Source organism: Rutilus rutilus (genome assembly GCF_951802725.1).
Source record: "Rutilus rutilus genome assembly, chromosome: 25".
Lineage (NCBI taxonomy): Eukaryota > Metazoa > Chordata > Actinopteri > Cypriniformes > Leuciscidae > Rutilus > Rutilus rutilus.
In genome coordinates, this window is record NC_140229.1 from 25,082,714 (window position 1) to 25,106,698 (window position 23,985).

Genomic DNA, 23,985 nt, shown 5'->3' on the forward strand with positions numbered 1-23,985 from the left:
GTGTTAGCATGTTGCTAAGCTAACACTATAATACTCCAATGGACCGTTTTAATTACATTCCAGTCAGCTAAACACCCACATTACCATCTGAATTTTACTCGATCATATTCAAGGGCTATAGAGCCGTTTGGTGATGCATCAGTACCACAATGATAAAAAAAAAAATGTGTGTCACAGAATTCTCCAATATGAGTCACTGTGGCCATGATCGGGTAAATTACATTGGCAAAGCTGCAATTTAGAGAAAGTCGCCAGTTGAAATGAAAATGGGCCTGTGTGAATGTGGATAATTCAGATAACCAAGGGCGTTTGGATATTCGTTTCAAGCTCTCATGTGAAAATGCATTACTAATAGCTAACAGGCACCCCAGGACGACAACATTTCTGACACATGGATGAAGATGAATAGATCATTCTAAAAGGCCTTCATTACAAAAATACATTGAAAAAGGAGATTGCACAAGGATGCGTGTCACAGCTGTGTAGTGATAACATGAATCATATCAAGCCAAAGATTGAAATGGCACACCTGGACATCAGCCTGTCATATTTGGTGGCCCTAGTAGTGCACGTTAATGCATGCCTTTAAAAAAAAAAAAATCTGACAATCCTTAAACCCTTCATTTGTTATATACAGTATAAATCTGAACATTAATTCCTCAATGTGTGTAGTTTTAATAAAAAAAAAAAGAAATTAAATTCCTTATAGTCTTCGTACTTTCTCTTAGAGTAGATTTAACACAATGTTGCCAAATCCTAGAGAGCTGCCCTGTTGCCTATTCCTTACATGCCTATTTAAAGGGTTAGTTCACCCAAAAATATAAATAAACATATCCCATAATTTACTCACCCTCACCCTTCTTTCAGCCAAACACAATCTGAGTTATATATATATATATATATATATATATATGTATATATATTTTTTTTAATGCCATGGCTCTTCCAAGCTTTATAATGGAAGTGAATAGTAACTGATATTTTGAAGCCCAAAAAAGCACATCCATCCATCATAAAATGATGAAAGAAAGATATCCATATGTATAACGTCATAAGCTATAATCACTTGCTTCTGGTAACATGAAAACTGTGGCTCTGTAGTGCTATCAAAGCATTGATCTGTTCATTTGAACATTCCTAGAGCAACACTGGCTCAGCCAATAGCGTGAGTTTAGGGCGGGACTAAGCTCTTGTCTGACCAGTTACAGACAGGGAAGTTTATTATTTTTACCATTCGGTTTGGTGAATGCTTCAAATGTTACATCCTTCACCTGTCCACCTTATTTATCAATGTGGAAGTAAGCTATTTTCTGTGTGTGTGCGAGACAAAATGAAATAGGAAAGTGAACTTCTGTTTGTTGGAGTTCCACTGTAATGCTGCTTGTGTAAAAAAAAAAAAAAAAAAAAAAAAAAAACAGAGTACTGTAACTGTATTAGAGGTTTAGTCTTGGGTCTGACATTGGCCCAGTTCTGGGGTGAGGGAATAAATCCAATTAGTGCCGATGAATCAAGAGGAGGTTAACAGACTGGGTTTGACTTTAAGATAGCTTAAAGCCAGATGGTGCATTTAGTGAAAAAAAAAAAAAAAAAAAAACCTACTTGAATTTAGCCTGAATATTTGTTTTCAAAGTTCTCTGGTTTGCTTTCATTGAATGGAAAAGAGTAGCATTAACAGTCTACAAAACAACCCTTGTGTTTCATGGAAGAAAGTCTGGATCGACACCAGAGCGACAGACAGACTATTCAACTTTAAAGGGATAGTTTGTAGTCATTTATTAACCCTCATGTTGCTCCAAACCCATACAACCTGATCATATTTGTAACAAAATTACAATATTTTTAATGAAATCTGAGAGATTTCTGTCCCTTCACTGAGTCTACAACACCAAAACTTTAACACTTAAAACAGAGTCAAGCATTTCAATCCGTTTCTTCTGAAAAGACATGATCTCTGACACGTTTCACGTTTCAGACACAGTGTATATTATAAAATGTTTAGACTTTGGATGCATGTAAACGTATTGTAGAAGACCTCCAAAACAATATTAGGAACCTTTAAAATAGCATAACAGTGTCACTTTAATTCAGGCTTTTATTCTCATATAAACAATGATCAACGCAATTACAAAGAGCACATCAAATATGGTAAAACAGAAGAACTTAGGAATATATTTTTATAAATATAATCATATACGCTGAATATTTTGTTTTTATTGCATAGTTATATTTTAAAAAACAATATACTGAGGAGCTAATAGTATCTGCCACTGTTTGCACTAAGTATAAACAGCATCTAAATAGCATCTATCACTTGTACTTCAAAGATGAACGAACGTCTAATGGGTTTTCAACAGCATGAGGGTGAGTAATTCATATGTTTGGGTGAACTAACCCTTTAACAACAATAGTCAGTGCAACCTGTACATCTATGATATTATGTGTCTAACCGACCACATGAATTTTTTTTGTTTTTTGTTGCAGTACCTCTGTGGCCATTTCACTTGTCAGGCCTTTCAGGATATTCATTTCTGTGAACTATCATCACTCAAACTCTCATCCCCTACTGAGACCCTCTCCATTTTCTCTTTCTCTCCATTTAAATCATTCCCTCCGCTATCACAGCACACTTATTTACCAATGTTGTCTGCACCTAAAACCTTCAATTCTCCCAGTGTGAGTTAGCATGTGCTATAAGCTTGCATTTACCCATAAACCCCAACTCCCAGAGCACGTCCTTCTCAGCTGTTTACTGACGCTTCACCACTGACTTTCAAACAATAACCCTTCATTACCCACCAATCACCATTGCCCAGCCATCCCTGTCATTGCCGCCCATGCTCCACAGGGGGGTGCATGGGGGGCGGGAGCTGAACATGACTGACAAGCACGGTTGAAAACAACTCCCTGCTATGATTTTGGCTCTTTGCGTGAGAGTGTGGTGGGACATGTGAATGTGACTTTTCAGGGTGGGTGAAGCGATTCCTCTGTTGAGCATCACGTCAATGCATTTTCCCCTTCGGTAAAAGACAGGGAAAAAAGGACAGCGGTGTGAGCCAGAGGTGCCCTAGGCCTGCACAAAGCCCGGATTTAGCTGAGCTCCTGTAAACCGCTTCGTTGACTTGGCAAATCTGGCCTGTTCTGACAGCGGTGAAAGCAGCATGAAGCCAGGGTTGAAAACAAACAAACCGGGGAGAAAAGATAATCGCTGGTATTTTGTGATGTACCTGCCAGTACAGATTGCTGATTGTAGATCCAAAAGCCCCAAAAGCCTCTGCGTCTTCAAAAACAAGCATCTAACCCAATTGCGTTCCCTACGTGAACCATGCAAACAAGAATTTAAACCGTTATTATACAAAAGTTCTGTTCCGAAATCTAGTGAGCTGCCTACCTAGACAGCATTTTAGGCCTCATTTCTCTCAAACTCTGCTTCCGGAGTCCCAGAATGCACTCCACAAACTTAAAGGGTTAGTTCACCCAAAAAGTATAATTATGTCATCATTTACTCACCCTCAAGTTGTTTCAAACCTGTTGAACAAAAAAGAAGATATTTTGAAGAATGTGGGTAACCAACAGCTGATTTACCCATTGACTTCTATAGTATAAAAAATGAAAAAATTGTGTCAAGTTCAAGGGTTAGTCTTTTGCCGTAAATCGATGCGTACGGCCGTCTGCCGGAAGCTAGTTATTTTAGTCGATAAAGTTTCAAATATGGATATTTTTCTTACACGAACGCATTGCTTCTCTTCAGAAGGCCTTTATTAACCCCCGGAGACACATGGAACAATTTTATTATGGATGGATGTGCTTTGATGGACTTCCAAAGACAGACACCCATTCACTGCCATTATAAAGCTTGGAAGATCCAGGACATTTTTTAATATTACTCCGATTGTATTCGTCTGAAAGAAAAAAAGTCATATACACTTAGGGTGGCTTCAGGGTGAGTAAATCATGGGCTAATTTTCATTTTTGGGTGAACTATCCCTTTAATATGTTAAAACATCAAATAACTGTTAACCAATAGCTAGATAAATTAAGAGGGTTTATGTGGCATATTTCTCATTAGTGACAGGCTTTACTGAATCTCTTGAAACTGCTGAGCTGTTGCTAAATCCATCTCACACTCCAGATGCTCTGTTGAATTAATATGATTGTGAGTGTAGTCAACTCTAACAGCATAACAAACACCCCAAGCCTCGCAGAAACCAGCGTCTCCTCCCTAACTCACATAATCAATATCAAATCTCACTTTGCCACCAACCTCACTACCCTAGGTCCAAAATAAAATAACTATTGGATTATATAACTGTTTTATTTCATGTGAGAACTCTCTCTATAACTGCAATTTGTATCTACACCCCATTTTGTAATGGTTATCTACCCAACATCACTCTCTGTACACTTGCACACGCACCACTTTTCTTTTCTTTTTTCTTTTTTCGGACAATCACCAAAAAAATTATAATAAATGACATACCATGGTTTTTTGTTGTTGTTCTTTTTTTAAATTATTATTATTATGATTATTATTATTTGTACAATGTTAGATGAACATAGCAATATAATGGTGCATATCAAAATATTACCATCAGATATTGTCACTGTATTATCGTCCAGCTACAGTATTTATTATTATTTTGCAAAATAAATTTTGCAAAACAATATGGACATACAAACAGCAGAACAATTTAACATAAACATGTTCTGAATGTTGATCGCACCACACAACTTTGATTTGGTGGACTTTTTTTTTTATTTGCATTTTTATTTATTGTATTGTTTTGAAAATAATAACAAAACATCAGTTCTAAGTATTTCTTTTGGAAAATCAATTATTTCAATGAGACTTTTTCCTTCACTATGATATCAAGACATTATGTATCATCATCATCATCATCGATTATTTATTTATTTTTACTTTAAGCCCTTTAAAAAAAAAAAAAACTATTTTATTTTGATGGTCCATTTTAGACGTAGTTGCAAAGTTACTTATGGTTAGTAGAACATGTCTAACTAACTCTCATTAGAGTATTAGTAGACTGTTAGGTTTGGGTGAGTAGAATAAGTCGACATGTACATGGCAAAGTTACTTATGTCTAAAGTGGACCATCGCATTAAAGTATTACCGAAATAACAAATTAATTTTAATTCAGAAAAACATGCTCATCAAAGAAAAGGTGCATTTCATTTATTGAATATACAAACTACAATTTAACGTGTTTTAAATAAATGAATAGATTTAAAAATTAGCATCCTATTAAAGTCATTACCTGGTAATCAAATCCGAGGCTGTGAGGCTAAACAATTTCCTACTTCACTGATGGCCTTTTATACCTTCATTTCCATTGAAATTGTATTGAAAAAAGATTCACTCAATGGACTAGTAAAATAATAGAATATTTTTATGAATAGTGTCACAAAACAAATCTGACTTAAGAAAGAAAATAACAGCTACACCAATTCAGTCAGCCGTTCGATCAAAACTCAATGCGTCTTGTATAACAGCAAGACTAGTTAGCATCCCGGCCTTGTTGACATAATCTTCATAAACTGCAAGTGTCACCCTTGAGTAATGTGAACATTTAATAATAGAGCAAAAATCATTTTATCTCAATAGCCATTGAGAAGGATCTGAATAGCCCTCTGATGAATCTGACACTGATTTATCGCCCCCTAGATTTCACGTCATTTTCAGGATATCATGCATGGACGTTTGTATTTCCATCTCAAAGGAGGAATAATCGTCTCTCATAACAGGTGTTATGCAGTGTGCCTGGAGACTTTAGGATCTATTGTCGGCCTGTATTGTTGCATTGGTGGGCAGGTGCAGGTAAGCACAATGCAAGCGCTCTTTTTTACCATCACAACAGGAAACTGAATTAAGCTATAACAGCACACTGTAAACACTGGATGCAGGCCGTGCGAGATAACAATAAAGGCCTCTAAACAGCAGCTGGGACGAGCAAGCTGATATTATCGAGAATGGAGAAATCACGGTGTTTGCACAGTCGTAAAGCAAATACACTTTTCTAATCAAAATCTTGAGAATCAAGCCATAGCTTAGCAGGGGCCCAACACTTAAATCAAGCACTGGATCGCTGAACTATTCTTGCATCAGCAAACTAGATCTAGGTGATGTCATGATAAGATGTTAAAGGGATAGTTCACCCAAAAATGAAAATTAGCCCATGATTTACTCACTCTGAAGCCATCCTAGGTGTATATAACTTTCTTCTTTCAGACGAATACAATCGGAGTTATATAAAAAAAAATTCTGGCTCTTTTAAAATTTATTTCTGTTTTGAAATCAATAAAAGTGCATCTATCCATCATAAAAGTGCATCCATCCATAATAAAAATGCATCTATCCATGATAAAAGTGCAACTATCCATCATAAAAGTGCATCTATCCATGTTAAAAGTGCATCTATCCATCATAAAAGTGAATCTATCATAATAAAAGTGCATCTATCCATCATAAATGTGCATCTATCCATCATAAAAGTGCATCTATCATAATAAAAGTGCATCTATCAATCATAAAAGTGCATCTATCCATCATAAAAGTGCATCTATCATCATAAAAGTGCATCTATCATCATAAAAGTGCATCCATCCATGATAAAAGTACAACTATCCATCATAAAAGTGCATCTATCCATGTTAAAAGTGCATCTATCCATCATAAAAGTGCATCTATCCATCATAAAAGTGCATCCATCCATCATAAAAGTGCATCTATCCATGTTAAAAGTGCATCTATCCATCATAAAAGTGCATCCATCCATGTTAAAAGTGCATCTATCCATCATAAAAGTGCATGTATCCATCATAAAAGTGCAACTATCCATCATAAAAGTGCATCTATCCATGTTAAAAGTGCATCTATCCATGATAAAAGTGCATCTATCCATGATAAAAGTGCATCTATCCATGATAAAAGTGCATCTATCCATCATAAAAGTGCATCTATCCATGTTAAAAGTGCATCTATCCATGTTAAAAGTGCATCTATCCATGATAAAAGTGCATCTATCCATGTTAAAAGTGCATCTATCCATGATAAAAGTGCATCTATCCATGATAAAAGTGCATCTATCCATGATAAAAGTGCATCTATCCATGATAAAAGTGCATCTATCCATCATAAAAGTGCATCTATCCATGATAAAAGTGCATCTATCCATCATAAAAGTGCATCTATCCATGTTAAAAGTGCATCTATCCATGATTAAAGTGCTCCACACTGCTCTGGGGGGTTAATAAAGGCCTTCTGAAGCGATGCGTTCGTGTAAGAAACATATTCATATTTAAAACTTTATAATGTAAAAAACTAGCTTCCGGCCAAACGTACATACGGATTCCACTTAAAATTTGACTTGTAAAGCACAACATATGCAAGTAATGTGACGTACTGCTGATATTTACGCTACGCCATGACGCACTACGCTAATTCCGACGTCACAAGTTGCGCTTTAGGTGTACAGTAAGTAGACTGCGTATGTTTGTTTGGTCGAAAGATAGAATTTTACTTGTAACGTGTTAAGGCGAGACACTACAGGTGAATAGGGTAAAAATTTTAAATAATAGATATCACCATGAAACTTCCTCAGTTCATTACTTACACAAGTTCATAAAAAAAATGTTTTACAAGTTTTTGAAATTTGTATGTTTAATTATGCAAATTAGGTATTATCTCATTAAATATGTGCAATTTTGCATGTTTTTTCAGTAGATATATCTGAAAATATGATAAAGCCAGAAGCAAAATTATTTTTTCATTTTGATTACACACAAGATGAAAAAAGATGTTCAGAGGGATTTCAGGATATATGCTTTCATTAACTAGGAAATCAAAATATACTGTCCATAGCCTTAAAATATAGATTTTCACCATTTTTTAAAAATTAAAATGTCACATAAATCAGGCCAGGAATGATTTATTAACAAATCCCTCTGAAAATATCTTCAGAATACTGCTAAGTGTATAACTGGAAAGTTTGGTGTACATAGGTGCTACATAGGCTGAGATGTTTGTACTGGAGAATGACAAAAAAAACGCAAAAAAATAATTTTGAGAAAACGGCAGTTAAAGATTTAATAGTTCTAAATGAGATTTCGTCGTTAGCTTTAAATCCCCCTTTGGACATTCACGATTGGTTACTGATAGAAAGGAAATGCCCATATTTGGTTTACATAGCGTTGTGCAGGAGACTCAGAGCTTTACAACGATCCCGGACATGACAGACTTCAGTAAACAGACGGAGCTCGGCATGTCGCGTTGGAATACTAACTTCCTGGTAAATTCGGGAGAAACTTACTGCCGCAAGTAAACAAAATGTAATAAAATAAACATCGTAATGTATATTTTCAGCGTTTTCTTTATAGCAGCTTGAAAGAATACATATTGAAGGAGTAAACTCGGCCAAAATCTCAAAACTGACCACTGCATGAAAAATCGATGTTTTTGCCTGCCGTGTCTCGCCTTAAATAAGAATATTTCTCTTACACAAACTCATCGCTTCGCTTCAGAAGGCCTTTGTTAACCCCCAGAGCCGTGTGGAGCAATTTTATGATGGATAGATGCACTTTTATGGACTTTTGCTGCCATTATAAAGCTTGGAAGAGCATTTTTTAATATAACTCCGATTGTATTGGTCTGAAAGAAGAATGTCATATACACCTAGGATGACTTCAGGGTGAGTAAATCATGAGCTAATTTTCATTTTGGGGTGAACTATCCCTTTAAGATGATATTTGTGGAGGCATAAAAACAGCACAATACTGACAGACCTAAGAGAACACTGGGATATTTATTGTCCCGTTCTGTACAAGTTTGTAACTGCTTATTCATTCGACAGCCTGTCAAAAACAACCTAGATACTCAACGCCTATGCTCCTTTTCTGCTGACAAACCATTTCATCTAGCTTCAGCTTTCTTCACTTTGGTATTCTCAATGTATTATGCCAAACGACAGAAGGAAATAGAAAACAAAGATATATATAAAGTTGGCCATTTGACATTAAAATTCAACACATTGTTCGCAGGGTTTCCCAATCGGCTGACTAGACAGAAATAAATTGCATTTTGAGTGTCACAAAGAAATTAGAGCAGCAGGTTTAGTGTGTCTTTGTGCCTATTTTAGAACAAAACGGGCTTCCCTTCTTCTCGGTTTGTCTCTGACCTCTCGTACTACCTCTCTCTCTTCTCTGTGCTACGCGCGCCACGTTCTATTATTTTTCACTTTGAAACTGTCTTTTCTGCCATCGAGGGAATTGGAGACCTTGAGATGTTCTCCTAAGCCAGCTCTTAACTCAAAGTGCTGAGAGACAGGAAGATGTGTGGAACTCACCCCATTCTTCGGGTAGGCGACCCACCCCAGGTCACCAATTACAGAGCGGGAGTCCAGCAAGTTCACTGCAGGAGAACAAGAAACGGGGACAAGTCAATGATCTGGAGCTGTAAGAGTTGCATAAAAATAACATTCATATGCAGGTTGCTTTACTTCACAGTAGGGATGTCAATTTACACAAATTCCTATGATCTACGGTCGTTTAAAGCAACGATCAATTCATCGATTCATCATTAGCCTTAATACTGCAATATGTGTCTGCTGCATATAGCCAACAGCATGACAGGGTGTAAATACTGCTCAAAACGCCATGTTTCTCACCAAATGAATGAGAAGGGTTTTAGTCTAAATATAGGGCTAGTAAGATTGTAAAATTAGTTGATGTGATTGATCCGTTAATTACGTTTCTTATTTAGTAATCAAATATAATGACTAATACAACATCCAGAGCAAGTACGGGACTTGCTACTGCCAATACATACACAACACGCTGCCGTGAGCAAGAAACGCTGCTGCTGTACAATAGAGCGTTCATGAGTTACCAACACTATCTCACGACCAATTTGTACGAATTCGTACGAATGATCAAAAGTTGGCTAATTCGTACGAATTCGTACGACCTCACTCGTACGAATTTGTACGATTTGTCTAAACCCACGTGATGGGTAGGTTTAGGGGCGGGGTCAGGGGTAGGTCATTCGTATGAATTCATACGAATTGGTGCAATTCGTAAAATATGTACGATTTTGCAAAAATTCGTACGAGTGAGGTCGTATGAATTCGTACGAATTAGCCACCTCGTAGAATTTGTACGTTTTCCCGTGAGATCAGGTTGGATTTACCCATAGCAGATCTAGACAGGTGGAGCTGGGGAAGGTGGAGGGTTTCTGAGAGCGCTGCACTGCTGTAGCAAATGCTGACCAAGTATTTGAAGGTTGAGCAGCGAGCTCATTGGCTACTGAGAGAGCAGGAACCAATCAGCTGCGCCCTATAGGGAATGATGTGATTGTAAGCAGAGTGAGTAAAGGACCTGTCAGCCTGCGCCATCTAGAGTTTCATGACAGAGCTTGATCTCATTCATTTTTGTACTATAGATTCTCACATTAATCACTTAATTCTTCACATTAATTGTGCCACAATATCATCTAGTTCAGGGTGACATTTTATTAGATTTAGATTTCACAGGTGTTCATACATAATATATATTTTTTTTTAAATAATAATAATAATACTAAAAGAACACTTATGGAGGTGGTTTGAAATACGATTGCAATCACACTTTTGCATCACTCCTAACACAACACAACGATAATGTCAAAACTAGTGCCAGAAGTATCTTCTGAAGAAGTGTCTGAAGATTTCAGCATTGTCCTGTGTGACGGAGGAGTTCTGCACCACAACTTGACAGTAACTTAATTGGCGAGTGAGATGATGCACCTCCATTTGTCCTGCATCTGTTTTAAAAGCCTCGTCACATACGTGGGTACGTCTACGTCTAAGCAACCCATGCAGATTGGTTGGTTATGTCTGGACACACAAATCATATTTGATCACTTGCATTTAATAGTGGGGACAGTCTGAGAAAAGATCTGATGTGCCTGCAGTCTGAGCATAGCCTTTGAGTCAATTTGTTTTATAGGCATTAATAAGTAAAGAAAGAATGCACATGAACATATGTATTTAAAATAGAGTTGAAGCGTTATGCCATTAAAAAATGTAATTAATCTCATTAAAAGCACTGAAGTCCATGAATGCAATAATCATAAACCCTTAAAGTAGAGCTGCACACATGTATAAAGTGTTTTAAATGCTGTCAGTATGTGATATTGTAATATCATCAACAAATGTATGAGGATTTGGTGTCAAAAAATGTACGTGAAATTCTAAATAATATAATATTATATTTCATATTTTAAATGTTTAGATGGGAGAGTGTATTGCAATGAATAAACTAAAATGACACAGTGTGTCTCACTGTGAGGAAACCCGTCATAAAGCTGAAAACACACCTGAAAAATCAATCCCAGATGGAAAATATTATCCAGACAGTTAGCATCTGAATACCTGCTGAATCACATTGGCTTGTTACAATATTGATCAAAATCTGCCTGAACACTGAGACCAATCATTGAAAATATACCCTATAGGAAGTATAATAGAAAGTGGGAAATAATTTCTTTCCTAATCTTTGCCCTTGGTTAAATTGAGTGCATATTCTATGCGAGCTGTCTATAAAACAATCCTTTCTTTTTTTATATTACTGTGCCAGTATTTGATACGCAGAGTAGGTCACAGGTCCTTTTTTTTTTTTATCTGCTGGAACCTTTTACGAATGAGAACCGCAACAGCTAATTAGATGACCTTTACATTCACAGCCCGATATGGGCTGAATTTTAATTTGACCTTGTGTTGATCAAAGGTTGTGTGGCGAGACTATTTAGCATGTGTGAGATGACTCACAATAGCAATATCATTTGTGGCTCCAAAACAAGAAGCTAACGACTAAGAAACCAACACAAATGACACAATGGTGCTAAAAAAAATTAAATAAATACATATCAGAAACATTAGTCAAAGGTAAAAAAAAAAAAAATACTTCACTTCAAGCCCTATTCAATAATGCAGTCAGATGGGAGAGAGAGATTATTGATTTTACATGTTATGTAACCCAAAATTTTAGACTCGTGGCCTATTTACATGACACCATTTTCAACTAAAAATGTAACACTTTTTATGCGTTTCGGCCGTTCATTTACACGACAACAGCGTTTTGGAGTGCCTGAAAACGCAAACTTTTGAAAACGGGTTTCGAACGGTCTCCACGTAAACAACAAAAACACAAATCTCTGAAGACGATGACGTCATACACATGCGTATTACGTGTTCAGTCGATAGCGTTTCATCGCCATCTACTGGCCTGGCAGCAGAATACAGCGTTTTTAGTCGTTTTTGCGGATCCGTGTGAATGGGGATCGTTTTGACAATGTCTGTACATCGTGTAAACGTACCCTCACTCATACACATTAGAACAAATCTGCTAAGGAACCCCCCCCCCCCCCCCCCCCCCCCCCCCCCCGAATTACATTGACATTTAACCTGCTTTTAACATCAAATGAAATAGTCTGTGTGGCGCATTTAAAAGTCTCTAAATGAGTCTAAATGTCTTTTGTTTGAAATGACAGACACCGATGTGCATTGTCCTACTTAAACTGAAAGAAAATATCCTGGGGAGAATCCCATAAATCCAATTAGCATGAAGAAGTACAGTTCTGAACTAGATAAAAGAGAGGTTATGTCCATCCTTAGGCAAATACAAGCGTTTAAAGAGGTGCGACATATGGAAATCTAACTTTGAGAGGGGAAGAAAACACATTTTAAAACTGCACAAAGTAAACCATGAAAGAAGGATTCTCAAGAAACACTGCGGGATATTTAAGGCAATTATTCTGATTTGTTGCCTTTCTGCTTTGGAACACTCAAGGTTAAACAGTCTAAATGCAACGGGTATAATGGTTCATGTTCATTTAAAGTGTTTTTAAAGCACTCTGCCGTGCAGATCACAGTTCACCGCAGTTCTCAGCTCTCAGAATCGACAGGTTCGTTCCAATTCTGCCATACTTGCAGCCATTGTGATTTTCAAGTGTCCGTTGTCCTCGCGCGTCTGCCAGGCCATTGTGCCAGTCTGTGTAGGCACCCAGGCGCCCTCCCCCCATCCTGCTCTCGTTTTTATTGTGCCATCATCAGCGCACAATCAATCAACTCATCCCCACACTTGTCATCGCATTATCCATATGCTGACTTCTGCTCATTACAATATTTACATATTCTATAGTCCGCACACTTCAGCCTGAGTGATAAATTGGAACACATTCATTCTAGTTGCAGATAATTTGCTGACATTTTCCATGGTAGCCACGGGTGAAATCTTTTTATTTTTTTTATGTTTTCTAGTTAAAATGTCCAAAAGCTTGAAAGGGTTTTCATGCAAATATACTGCTGTATCCTGGGAAATAAAGCTGTAAAATATGGAATGGTGGTTATTGTTCTCTGACCACTACAAAGCAAATTTAGGGAACTTTGATGCACGCCGTCTCTATGTTCCCTTTGTCTCTACGCTTCTAATGCAAATTCGCCATCCCACGTGTACACTTCAGCTATCACAAAAATAAGACATCATATTTATTACCAAACGTGTCATCGTGGTCCAATGCATTAGATATGTTTTCAGAGCTATTTGATCTTTTTAGCACATGTTTAACCTCTGAAAAGAAAATGTAAATTTAAAACCTTCATGAAGTGCCTCATCTTTGTCTCCGTGCGCTGTAGAAATCATTTAGGCATTCCTTTTCATCCTGCAATAATCAAGCATTTAAGATCTGTATCCTACAACAGGTCTTAAAATAGACTATTGAATCTACATTAAAGCTTCACTGAATAGTGCTTTCATTCTGATCATCTTTGAATGGATGTTCATATTGAACAACACGATTCATAAAGTCTTTAAAAAGCTCCATTGAACGTGTTCAAAGGAAATGATGCAATGCACAATGCACTTTATGACTTCTATCCGTGTTTTCAGTGAATGTGAGGCAGTGAACTGAGACTTTTAAATAACACCTGGCTGGGAGTTTGGTGAACTGTAATCACTGATGTTCAGGAACTTCTGCTCTGGTGTGAAATCTTTGCAGACAATATATTACATAATGCTTCAACATTTCAACCTGTGTAGAGAACATGTATGTTAGAGAGCCACATGTACCCGTGTATACCATCAAATACCCATGTAGACCCATAAAACATGTTCTGGAGAAGATCTGATGGGGGTTTGATGCATTTATACTTCTGTATATTGTGAACCCTGATTATAATCTATCTTTAAAAAAATAAATAAAAAATGGTTCTACTTAAAACCAAAAGGGTTGACAATCGGATATCATTGTAGAACCTTTTTAAGTTCTACAAACAACTTTTAAAAATTATTTTCTGGTCATTGAGTAACCATTGTGTACCAGTAATGCAGACACCAAATCCGAGACAACAACTCACTAATCTGAGGAACCTTTAATGAAACATCAAGAACTTTTGTTTTTGTCTCAACCATAGAGCCACCCATCCAAAAATGGCTTTGAATCAGAAAAGCGTTCTTTGCTGAACCATTGAAGAACCTTTACTTCCAGAACTGTATGTTCTCTTTGCGGAATACCATCAACCATCATATCCCTGCAAATACCACATTTCCCAGATTTCCCCATGTCTTACCTTCATTACTAGGAATGCAGAAAGTCCTGAACGCGCCGAGACTGAAGACGCAAATCCAGGCGATGTAACTCCACCGTGAACGCATACTCGTCGACTGAAGAAATGTGTCGAAATGAATGAACGCACTGAAATCACATCAGCACTGGAACGATCCTGCGTGAGTTACGGGGGACATGAGGACCGCTGACCGAAGACACGCAGGGAGAAACACACATTTGAGCGGAGAGAAGCGGCGCGCACGTTGCGGTGAGTGTTTGAGAGTCGCGGACGCGGAGCTGTCAGACACAAACACACACACACACACACACACACACACACACACACACACAGCCGACAGCACGAGGAAGAGGAGGAGGAGTAAACGATTACAGCTCTCCAATAGACATCAATGACTTCTCATGACATGAGACTCATCTAGACTAATGAAGGTGTAAGTCAGACAAATAATGTTCAAAAATGACATCTATGTGCACGCTGTGTCAGTAGGCTATTGATCGTGTTTGACTGATAATACTCGGCAATTTCCCAAATGAGATTAATAAAGAGACGCTTTTCTATTAAGATGCAGATGCATTATAAAGGTAACGATGATACATTTGCACTTTATATGAATCCATGAAGCATTGTAGTATTAAAAGTAATCCTACTCTATTAAAAATGCCTGAATCCCAAATAATTAACTACGTAATATAGGCTACCTATTCATAATTTAATATTTAGTAGCCTAGATTTACCTGTTTATTATCTATCTATCTATCTATCTATCTATCTATCTATCTATCTATCTATCTATCTATCTATCTATCCATCTATCATTCTGTCTGTCTGTCTGTCTGTCTGTCTATCTATATATCTATCTTCTATCATTCTATCATTCTATCGATCGATCTATCTATCTATCGTTCTGTTTATCGTTCTTTCTGTCTGTGTGTCTGTCTGTCTATCCATCGTTCTATCTATCTATCTATCTATCTATCTACCTATCTATCGTTCTATCTATCGTTCTGTCTGTCTGTCTGTCTGTCTGTCTGTCTGTCTATCTATCTATCTATCCATCGTTCTATCTATCGTTATGTCTATCTATCTATCTATCGTTATATATCTATCTATCTATCTATCTATCTATCTATCTATCTATCTATCTATCTATCTATCTATCTATCTATCTATCTATCTATCTATCGTTCTGTTTATCGTTCTTTCTGTCTGTGTGTCTGTCTGTCTGTCTGTCTGTCTATCCATCGTTCTATCTATCTATCTATCTATCTATCTATCTATCTACCTATCTATCTATCGTTCTATCTATCGTTCTGTCTGTCTATCTATCGTTACATATATCATTCTGTCTGTCTGTCTATCTATCTACAGTGAGGAAAATAAGTATTTGAACACCCTGCTATTTTGCAAGTCCTCCCACTTAGAAATCATGGAGGGGTCTGAAATTGTCATCGTAGGTGCATGTCCACTGTGAGAGACATAATCTAAAAAAAAAAATCCAGAAATCACAATGTATGATTTTTTAACTATTTATTTATATGATACAGCTGCAAATAAGTATTTGAACACCTGAGAAAATCAATGTTAATATTTGGTACAGTAGCCTTTGTTTGCAATTACAGAGGTCAAACGTTTCCTGTAGTTTTTCACCAAGTTTGCACACACTGCAGGAGGGATTTTGGCCCACTCCTCCACACAGATCTTCTCTAGATCAGTCAGGTTTCTGGGCTGTCGCTGAGAAACACGGAGTTTGAGCTCCCTCCAAAGATTCTTTATTGGGTTTAGGTCTGGAGACTGGCTAGGCCACGCCAGAACCTTGATATGCTTCTTACAGAGCCACTCCTTGGTTATCCTGGCTGTGTGCTTCGGGTCATTGTCATGTTGGAAGACCCAACCTCGACCCATCTTCAATGCTCTAACTGAGGGAAGGAGGTTGTTCCCCAAAATCTCCCAATACATGGCCCCGGTCATCCTCTCCTTAATACAGTGCAGTCGCCCTGTCCCATGTGCAGAAAAACACCCCAAAAGCATGATGCTACCACCCCCATGCTTCACAGTAGGGATGGTGTTCTTGGGATGGTACTCATCATTCTTCTTCCTCCAAACACGTTTAGTGGAATTATGACCAAAAAGTTCTATTTTGGTCTCATCTGACCACATGACTTTCTCCCATGACTCCTCTGGATCATCCAAATGGTCATTGGCAAACTTAAGACGGGCCTTGACATGTGCTGGTTTAAGCAGGGGAACCTTCCGTGCCATGCATGATTTCAAACCATGACGTCTTAGTGTATTACCAACAGTAACCTTGGAAACGGTGGTCCCAGCTCTTTTCAGGTCATTGACCAGCTCCTCCCGTGTAGTTCTGGGCTGATTTCTCACCTTTCTTAGGATCATTGAGACCCCACGAGGTGAGATCTTGCATGGAGCCCCAGTCCGAGGGAGATTGACAGTCATGTTTAGCTTCTTCCATTTTCTAATGATTGCTCCAACAGTGGACCTTTTTTCACCAAGCTGCTTGGCAATTTCCCCGTAGCCCTTTCCAGCCTTGTGGAGGTGTACAATTTTGTCTCTAGTGTCTTTGGACAGCTCTTTGGTCTTGGCCATGTTAGTAGATGGATTCTTACTGATTGTATGGGGTGGACAGGTGTCTTTATGCAGCTAACGACCTCAAACAGGTGCATCAAATTTAGGATAATAAATGGAGTGGAGGTGGACATTTTAAAGGCAGACTAACAGGTCTTTGAGGGTCAGAATTCTAGCTGATAGACAGGTGTTCAAATACTTATTTGCAGCTGTATCATACAAATAAATAGTTAAAAAATCATATATTGTGATTTCTGGATTTTTCTTTTTAGATTATGTCTCTCACAGTGGACATGCACCTACGATGACAATTTCAGACCCCTCCATGATTTCCAAGTGGGAGAACTTGCAAAATAGCAGGGCGTTCAAATACTTATTTTCCTCACTGTATCTATCTATCTATCTATCTATCTATCTATCTATCTATCTATCTATCTATCTATCTATCTATCTATCTATCTATCTATCTATCTATCTATCTATCTATCTATCTATCTATCTATCTATCTATCTATAATAATACTGTGATAATGGTTCTATTTAAAACCAAAAGGGTTTGACAGTTCAATGCCACCTTTCTACAAACAACTATTTTCTGGTTATTTGGAAAACCATTGTATGGTTATGTATCTATAATGAGGACATACAATTAAATTCATGAAATAGGAACAATTGGAATAATAGGTCAAATGTTAGTGGCAATGATAATGCATCAGTTTATTTTTTTTTTATTTAGTGTTTATATAATATGTGCGCATACTGTAGTTTTGTAAGGAAAACATGTAAAGTAAAACACTAAAAATATGGCATAGTAATTTGTCTTATGTAACCTACATTAAACTACAACTATTCATTTAAATCAACAAGCTGTATAGATTTCCAAAAGCAAGTCTGTATTCACCGAACAAATGTGATTTAAGCTTGCATGGCCTTTTTATCTTTAGCTGTATTTTTCACCGCATTCTTAAAATCCAAATTTTAGGCGAAGCAGCACTTCCACCCACAAGATAGATGTGCTCAGTGACTGCAGCTCAATCTCTTTCATCTGCATGATTATCCATATTCCCGTGCCGTGCCCTCCTGACACATCCCACGCTCCTCAACATCCTCATTCACCACACACTCTTCAGCAGCAACTGAAGAGTTCAAAATCTCAAACTAAAGAACAGCAACCACGGCTTTGTCTTCATATGTCAACAAAAACAAGGAAAGGATAGAGTTGGGTTACAGCATCATTGTTTCTGTTGCACGTGACATCACACAATCACGGTCAGGTCCGGATGATACATGTCTAGATAAAGAACAGAGCACAATAAAAAATAATGGCCAAACAAGTGCAAACGTATTTAAATCTGGTTAAATGTGTTAAAGAAATATTGATCTAATCTAAGATGTTATGATATGCATTGATGAGTCATTGATAAATGGTTGCTAGGTGTTGACTTTAATATTATATATATATATATTTTTTTTTTTTGTGACAATAAAAAAAAGACTTTTACATTGCTAAAATTCTATTTAAAATAAATGCTGTTAAAAAAATTTTTTTAATTGTAATAATATTTTACAATATTATTGTTTTTATGTATTTTTAATCAAATAAATGCAACATTGGTGAGCATAAGAAACTTCTTTTAAAAAGATTAAATTTTTTTAAAGCACATTTTTTTAAGTAGTGAATCTTAAGGGCAGTTGATGTCAAAATGGTTCCAATGCACAGTGTTGGGTCCGAGTCCATCTTGCGGAGTCCAAGTCCTGAACCAATTGGGTTTGAGTGGGAGACGTTTATTACGGTCTTGTTATCTTTATTTTTTTGTTTGTGGTTGTTGTTGTTTTTATCTTACATGACGTGTATTCGGCTGTATTCCCAATTTTTTTTTTGAAATGCCTGAGTCAATGACAAGTTCAACATCCAAGTTCAAGTTCGTTCATAATTGCAATCTGAGTCCGAGTCCAAGTACCCCAACTCTACTGAAGAGGCTGCAGCTTCTGAATTAAAGAGGGAACTGGACTTGTCATAGACTTCAGCAAAGACCCGCACTGTCTGATCCTAAAACAGCAGGGTCTTTGCCACCACACTCAGAGCCGAGGCTTGGTTTAGGCAGACACAGCTGAGCTGTCACTACTGATAATCGTGTCCTGGCATTTAAGAGAGAGAGGACTTGGACAAAAGTACAGGAAGAGAACAATCCAAGAGTCAGCACACACAATCTCAGAGCAGCACACTGGTGCATTGTGGGATGTAGGGTGACTCAGAAGCCAGTGGGTAGTCATGATTGATAAAATGCAAACTATAATATGGTTAGACATAAGAGGACACTTCAAATAACCATTAACTCACTAAAAAAGGTTTTATTATAGCTCTCTGAAATATGTGACTCTGATTGGTCAATCCCCTCGTGAAAAAGAAGTACAGTTTAGCACACTTTTAAAAAGAGTACTTATTACAGAAAAAAAATGCTTTGAAAGAATAAATGGTAACACTATTTTAAAGTGACGTAGTTACACGTTACATGTGCTTACAATAGTAATAACGGTAAATTATGCATAATTACAATAGGTTTTTTTTTTTTTTAAGAATGTTTATTTAGTTTTTACTCATTTTTTATTTCAACTTTAGTTATTTTGGTACAGGTTAAACTAAATGAAAATGAAAAATGTTGCCTTGGCACCTAGCTGGAATAAAATAAGTTTATGTTCTTGTAATGCGTAGCTGTATAAATCAGACGACAAAGGAGACAATATAGAAACACAACAACACAAATTTACACGAGAGCCGAAAAGCGACTAAATATAACGGAGTAAATACAAAGTGAAAATAATGACAGACAGGTGCAGATAATAAGTATCAGGAAAATAACGAGGACATAATCAGAAACAAAGGAAACCGAAACTAAACAGAGCAGAGAAACAGGAACTAAAGAGAACAAAACAGAATATCAAAATAAGAGTCCATAATGTGTTCACCATAGTGTTCGCCGGTTCCCGCCTCCTTCTTCCCACAACATCTAACTGTGTTACAAAGTTCAAGTAGCCTATTTGCAAAGTTACTTCTAGTCAGTATAATGTCTGTTGGAGGACCTTCACAATAAAGAGTTAGCAGATATTAAGCAGAGTATCTACTAATACTCTAATGACTGCTAGTTGACATGTAGTTGCAAAGTTACTTAAAGTACAATGTCTAAAGTGGACCATTGAAATAAAGTGCTACCTAGTTGTGTAACAGGCCACGGATGCATACAGCAATATTAACGGTTTGATTACTTGGTGTACTTCTCACTTTTGTAAACTTAGCAAGTGCCATTGAAGTTGCTAATTGTGCATTTCACTTTGTATCTCTTTTCCACAAACATGAAGCACACTGAGTCACTGGTCACTGGCCACGGCCAGATTTTTTTCCCTCCCTTCTTTTCATAAAGCTTGACAGTGAGACAGTGACGAATAGCAGTGATTGATCACCCTATTGTTACACATGACATGATTTCATTAACAATGAAAACAAAAGCAGTTTGGAAGCTTTCAATTCCTTCCATTTCCAAAGGTAATTTGGTCTTTCAATGAAACTGAGAGGATTGCTTAATGCAATTACTTAGAAACAAGTTTTTTTATGTTATTTTTTTAAAGCAATGTGAATGGTTCTTGTCCATGTAAAAGTCACTGCTATAATGCTATAGGTTGTTGTGGTTGGTTTCCAGGGTGTTGCTATGCGGTGGCTAGGGTGTTCTGAAGGGATGTTGCTAGGTAAATACTATGGTGTTCTGGGTAGTTGCTAAGGGGGGTTGATGGTGTCGTCGATACTATAACTATCATTATAGTTATCGTTATCGTCTTTGATGTGAATGGACCTTGAGTGTAAATATTATACCCTCAAATATGTATTAAGTTTGCTCAGATACTCAATGTATAGATTTATTTTATTTTATTTTTCAAAAAGAAAGCATACGCCGTCTCGTAAAACAGTTTCAGAAAGAACTGGGTGTCAAATAAGGTTAACCAGTGGCGTAAAGTATACGACTTAATGTTACTGTACTTAAGTATCTTTGTTTGGCTACTTTGTAGTTTTACTGAGTATCAAAATATTAGCAACTTTTACTCTCTACTTGGAGTATCAAAATATTAGCAACTTTTACTCTCTACTTGACTACATTTTTGAATAAGTATATGTACTCTTTAGTCCAGTACATGTGTGATGAGTGATGCAATTACTTTTTTTTTAACTAACGTTTTTGCAGCAGTTTATTTCCGCTACAGTAGAAGTGATATCGCCATCTACAGGGCATTGAAGGTACTATATCTGTGTGTTTTGCCCTCACTCACCCAAACTGGTCAACATGGCTGCTTTACGTGAATGCGAGTGCATTAGCAGGTGTTTCATATATGAGACGAGGACGCGACTGCAGCCGAAACCAGCACTTCCAGCGCAAGTAGGTTTTGACTACTAATTTATTTGAAGTTATACTGAAGAGACCTTTTTGACGGATATTGGTTTACTTATGCCCTTTTTGAGCATTTGAGTGTTTAAATGATGATGGTGAAATATTTTTCCATCTTCACATAAAATGTAAAAAAAAAGAAGACTTTTCAAAGTTAAAATATTGAAAATATAAAATATAAAATAAAATATTGGATAATATTTTTAAAAAGAAAACACTGTTTCAGTCTCAAACTTGTACGCTTATTGAAAAGTGTTATTTATTTGTAATTAATTATGAAATGTACTGAGTGGACATTGTTTCTACACTACATTTATTTGAATACATTTGGTTTCAATTAATTTGGTTCCGATGGGACATCCTGCATTTCGTCAGCACCTTTTCATTCTGCCCTTACGTTATCCATTCTGTAGGATCTCAATGAAACTTCAATGAGTTTCTCCTCAGAGTAATAGAGAAGCTTGCCTCAAAGCATATCATAAAAATCTACTGAAAATCTAGTGCTTAAAGCTGATCTCACTGCAGCCAATGACTGTCTTCACATATATCTCAAAATAAACTGAGAGAGATATTGAGAGCGATCCATCGCAGCATGTTTTTAAGCCAGTCCTTGAGCATGTTGGAGGCTCCTGAGGTAACACTGTGAAACTCAAGCATCTGGTGAGTGTGTGAGCTGCATACGAGCAGACCAGACGTCTGCTACACTGCGTCTCTCTATGACACCGCCAGATGCAATTCACTCACATTGAAAGACGTTATGCTGAATGCAAACTTTTTTATTTTAATTTGATTCTTCGTTACAAGTCAACTCATCTGATGCAATTTGCAAAATCCCACTTGCTGTCTGGATTGTGGGTGAAAGGCTTAACCCCCCGTGGTGAGGTTTGGCTAACATGTTCCTGTGATATTAAACAACACCGATGCTTGCAAACTAGTCAAACCACATGACTTCAGACTCTTTGGATATTTGTGCTATTAGGTTTCCTCTATTCAGCTTAAGATATGATTTTATGCCTTTCAACTTTTTTCATGTGAAATTTTAAATGGCATAGATAGTAACTACTATCTCAAACTACCAATATTTGTGTATACCCAGACAACAACATAGTGTCGGCCCAGATCTGGCCCACATCTGGTACACGTACAAGTACCAGATGTGGGCCGGATCTGGGCCGGCTCTGTTGCTGTCTGGGAATCTGACAATAAACTTACATACCTTATAAATTGCATTTGTAGCATTTGTTTGGGTCGGTACTTGGCACAAATGTTCATTTTAAACTTTGTAATACTTATAATCAATCACCATCAATCAGCAGTAGTTTTATTTTATACCATTGTTCCTGGTTTGATCAATTCAGTTCAATTCACATTTATTTGTATAGCACTTTTCACAATACATAACGGCCTATCAGAAAATGCATCTCTCTATATTACAATTTAGATTAATCTGTTATCAGAGGTGGATGTGTCAAAATAATATCCATATGTAAGAAACAGATCTAAGATAATCCAAATCAAGCAGTTAGCTAACATCATGTATTCATTTAGACAAACAATGAGCTCAATAAAGCAATCGTGATCATAGTGATTACAATATATGGAACATTTGGCAGTAGTACATATTGATTCAGAGTTGGCGTCATCTGAAGTCCTCATAAGAGGCTGGAGCTGGTGTCATCTCTTGTTACCGAACAGAAAAGCAAATGGGAAATAATTAGCATACATAACATTAGCTGTTCATAACATTTCAAGCAATACATAGTCATCTGCGTTTGATATAACTGGAGTGCAAGGTTATGAGATGCATTATGTGAATGCTTGGCTAAAGAGATGTATATTTAATCTAGATTTAAAATTCTATGCAATTATTTAAAATGATTACGTTATTTGCAGTGCTTAATGGGGTTAAATATTTTAAGTGCAAAGTTTTATATCTGTCTTTTGTCCAGTTTTTCAGTGCATGATGTGACAAGCTCAAAAGCACAAAAAACACAGTCCTGTTAATGAAAGCCTATTGTGGTCAAAAACTCAGTGTTTCCATGGTTGTATTTTCATGCAAAATATTACGTTATAGATAACACACTCTTTTCATAATTCGTAACTATTACAATTTTGGGGCGAAATGGCAAATTAGTATCAATTCAAAGGATGTCATTCATACATTTTGGTACAATCTCATCCCCCAATGAGGGCTAGGCTTTATTTTGTTTACAAATGTAATTGTATGAATTCATATGAGATCACCATCTTGTACAATTATGTTTTCTCAGGAGATCAGGTTGTTATTGAGGTTCCATAATTGCTGTTAATAATTGCTAACAAGCTGGTCCCACTTTTTATATTAAGTGTCTTTAACT

The 23,985-nt window shown here is 36.9% G+C and overlaps 1 protein-coding gene across 2 annotated transcripts in view; it reads right to left on the reverse strand.

The window, feature by feature from the left end:
• Positions 1-14,940, reverse strand: part of epha5 (EPH receptor A5) — an 82,097-nt gene extending 67,157 nt beyond the window's left edge. Inside the window, exons 1-2 of one of the 2 annotated variants that reach the window (XM_084401036.1) lie at positions 14,613-14,940; positions 9,354-9,418 (exon numbers count right to left, since the gene is read on the reverse strand). In XM_084401036.1, the coding sequence (XP_084257162.1) occupies positions 9,354-9,418; positions 14,613-14,697 (150 nt within the window). In that variant the 5' untranslated portion in view covers positions 14,698-14,940. The remainder of the gene's footprint in view (positions 1-9,353; positions 9,419-14,612) is intronic. The other variant, XM_084401037.1, reaches the window with a different exon arrangement.
• Positions 14,941-23,985: the final 9,045 nt, after the last annotated feature.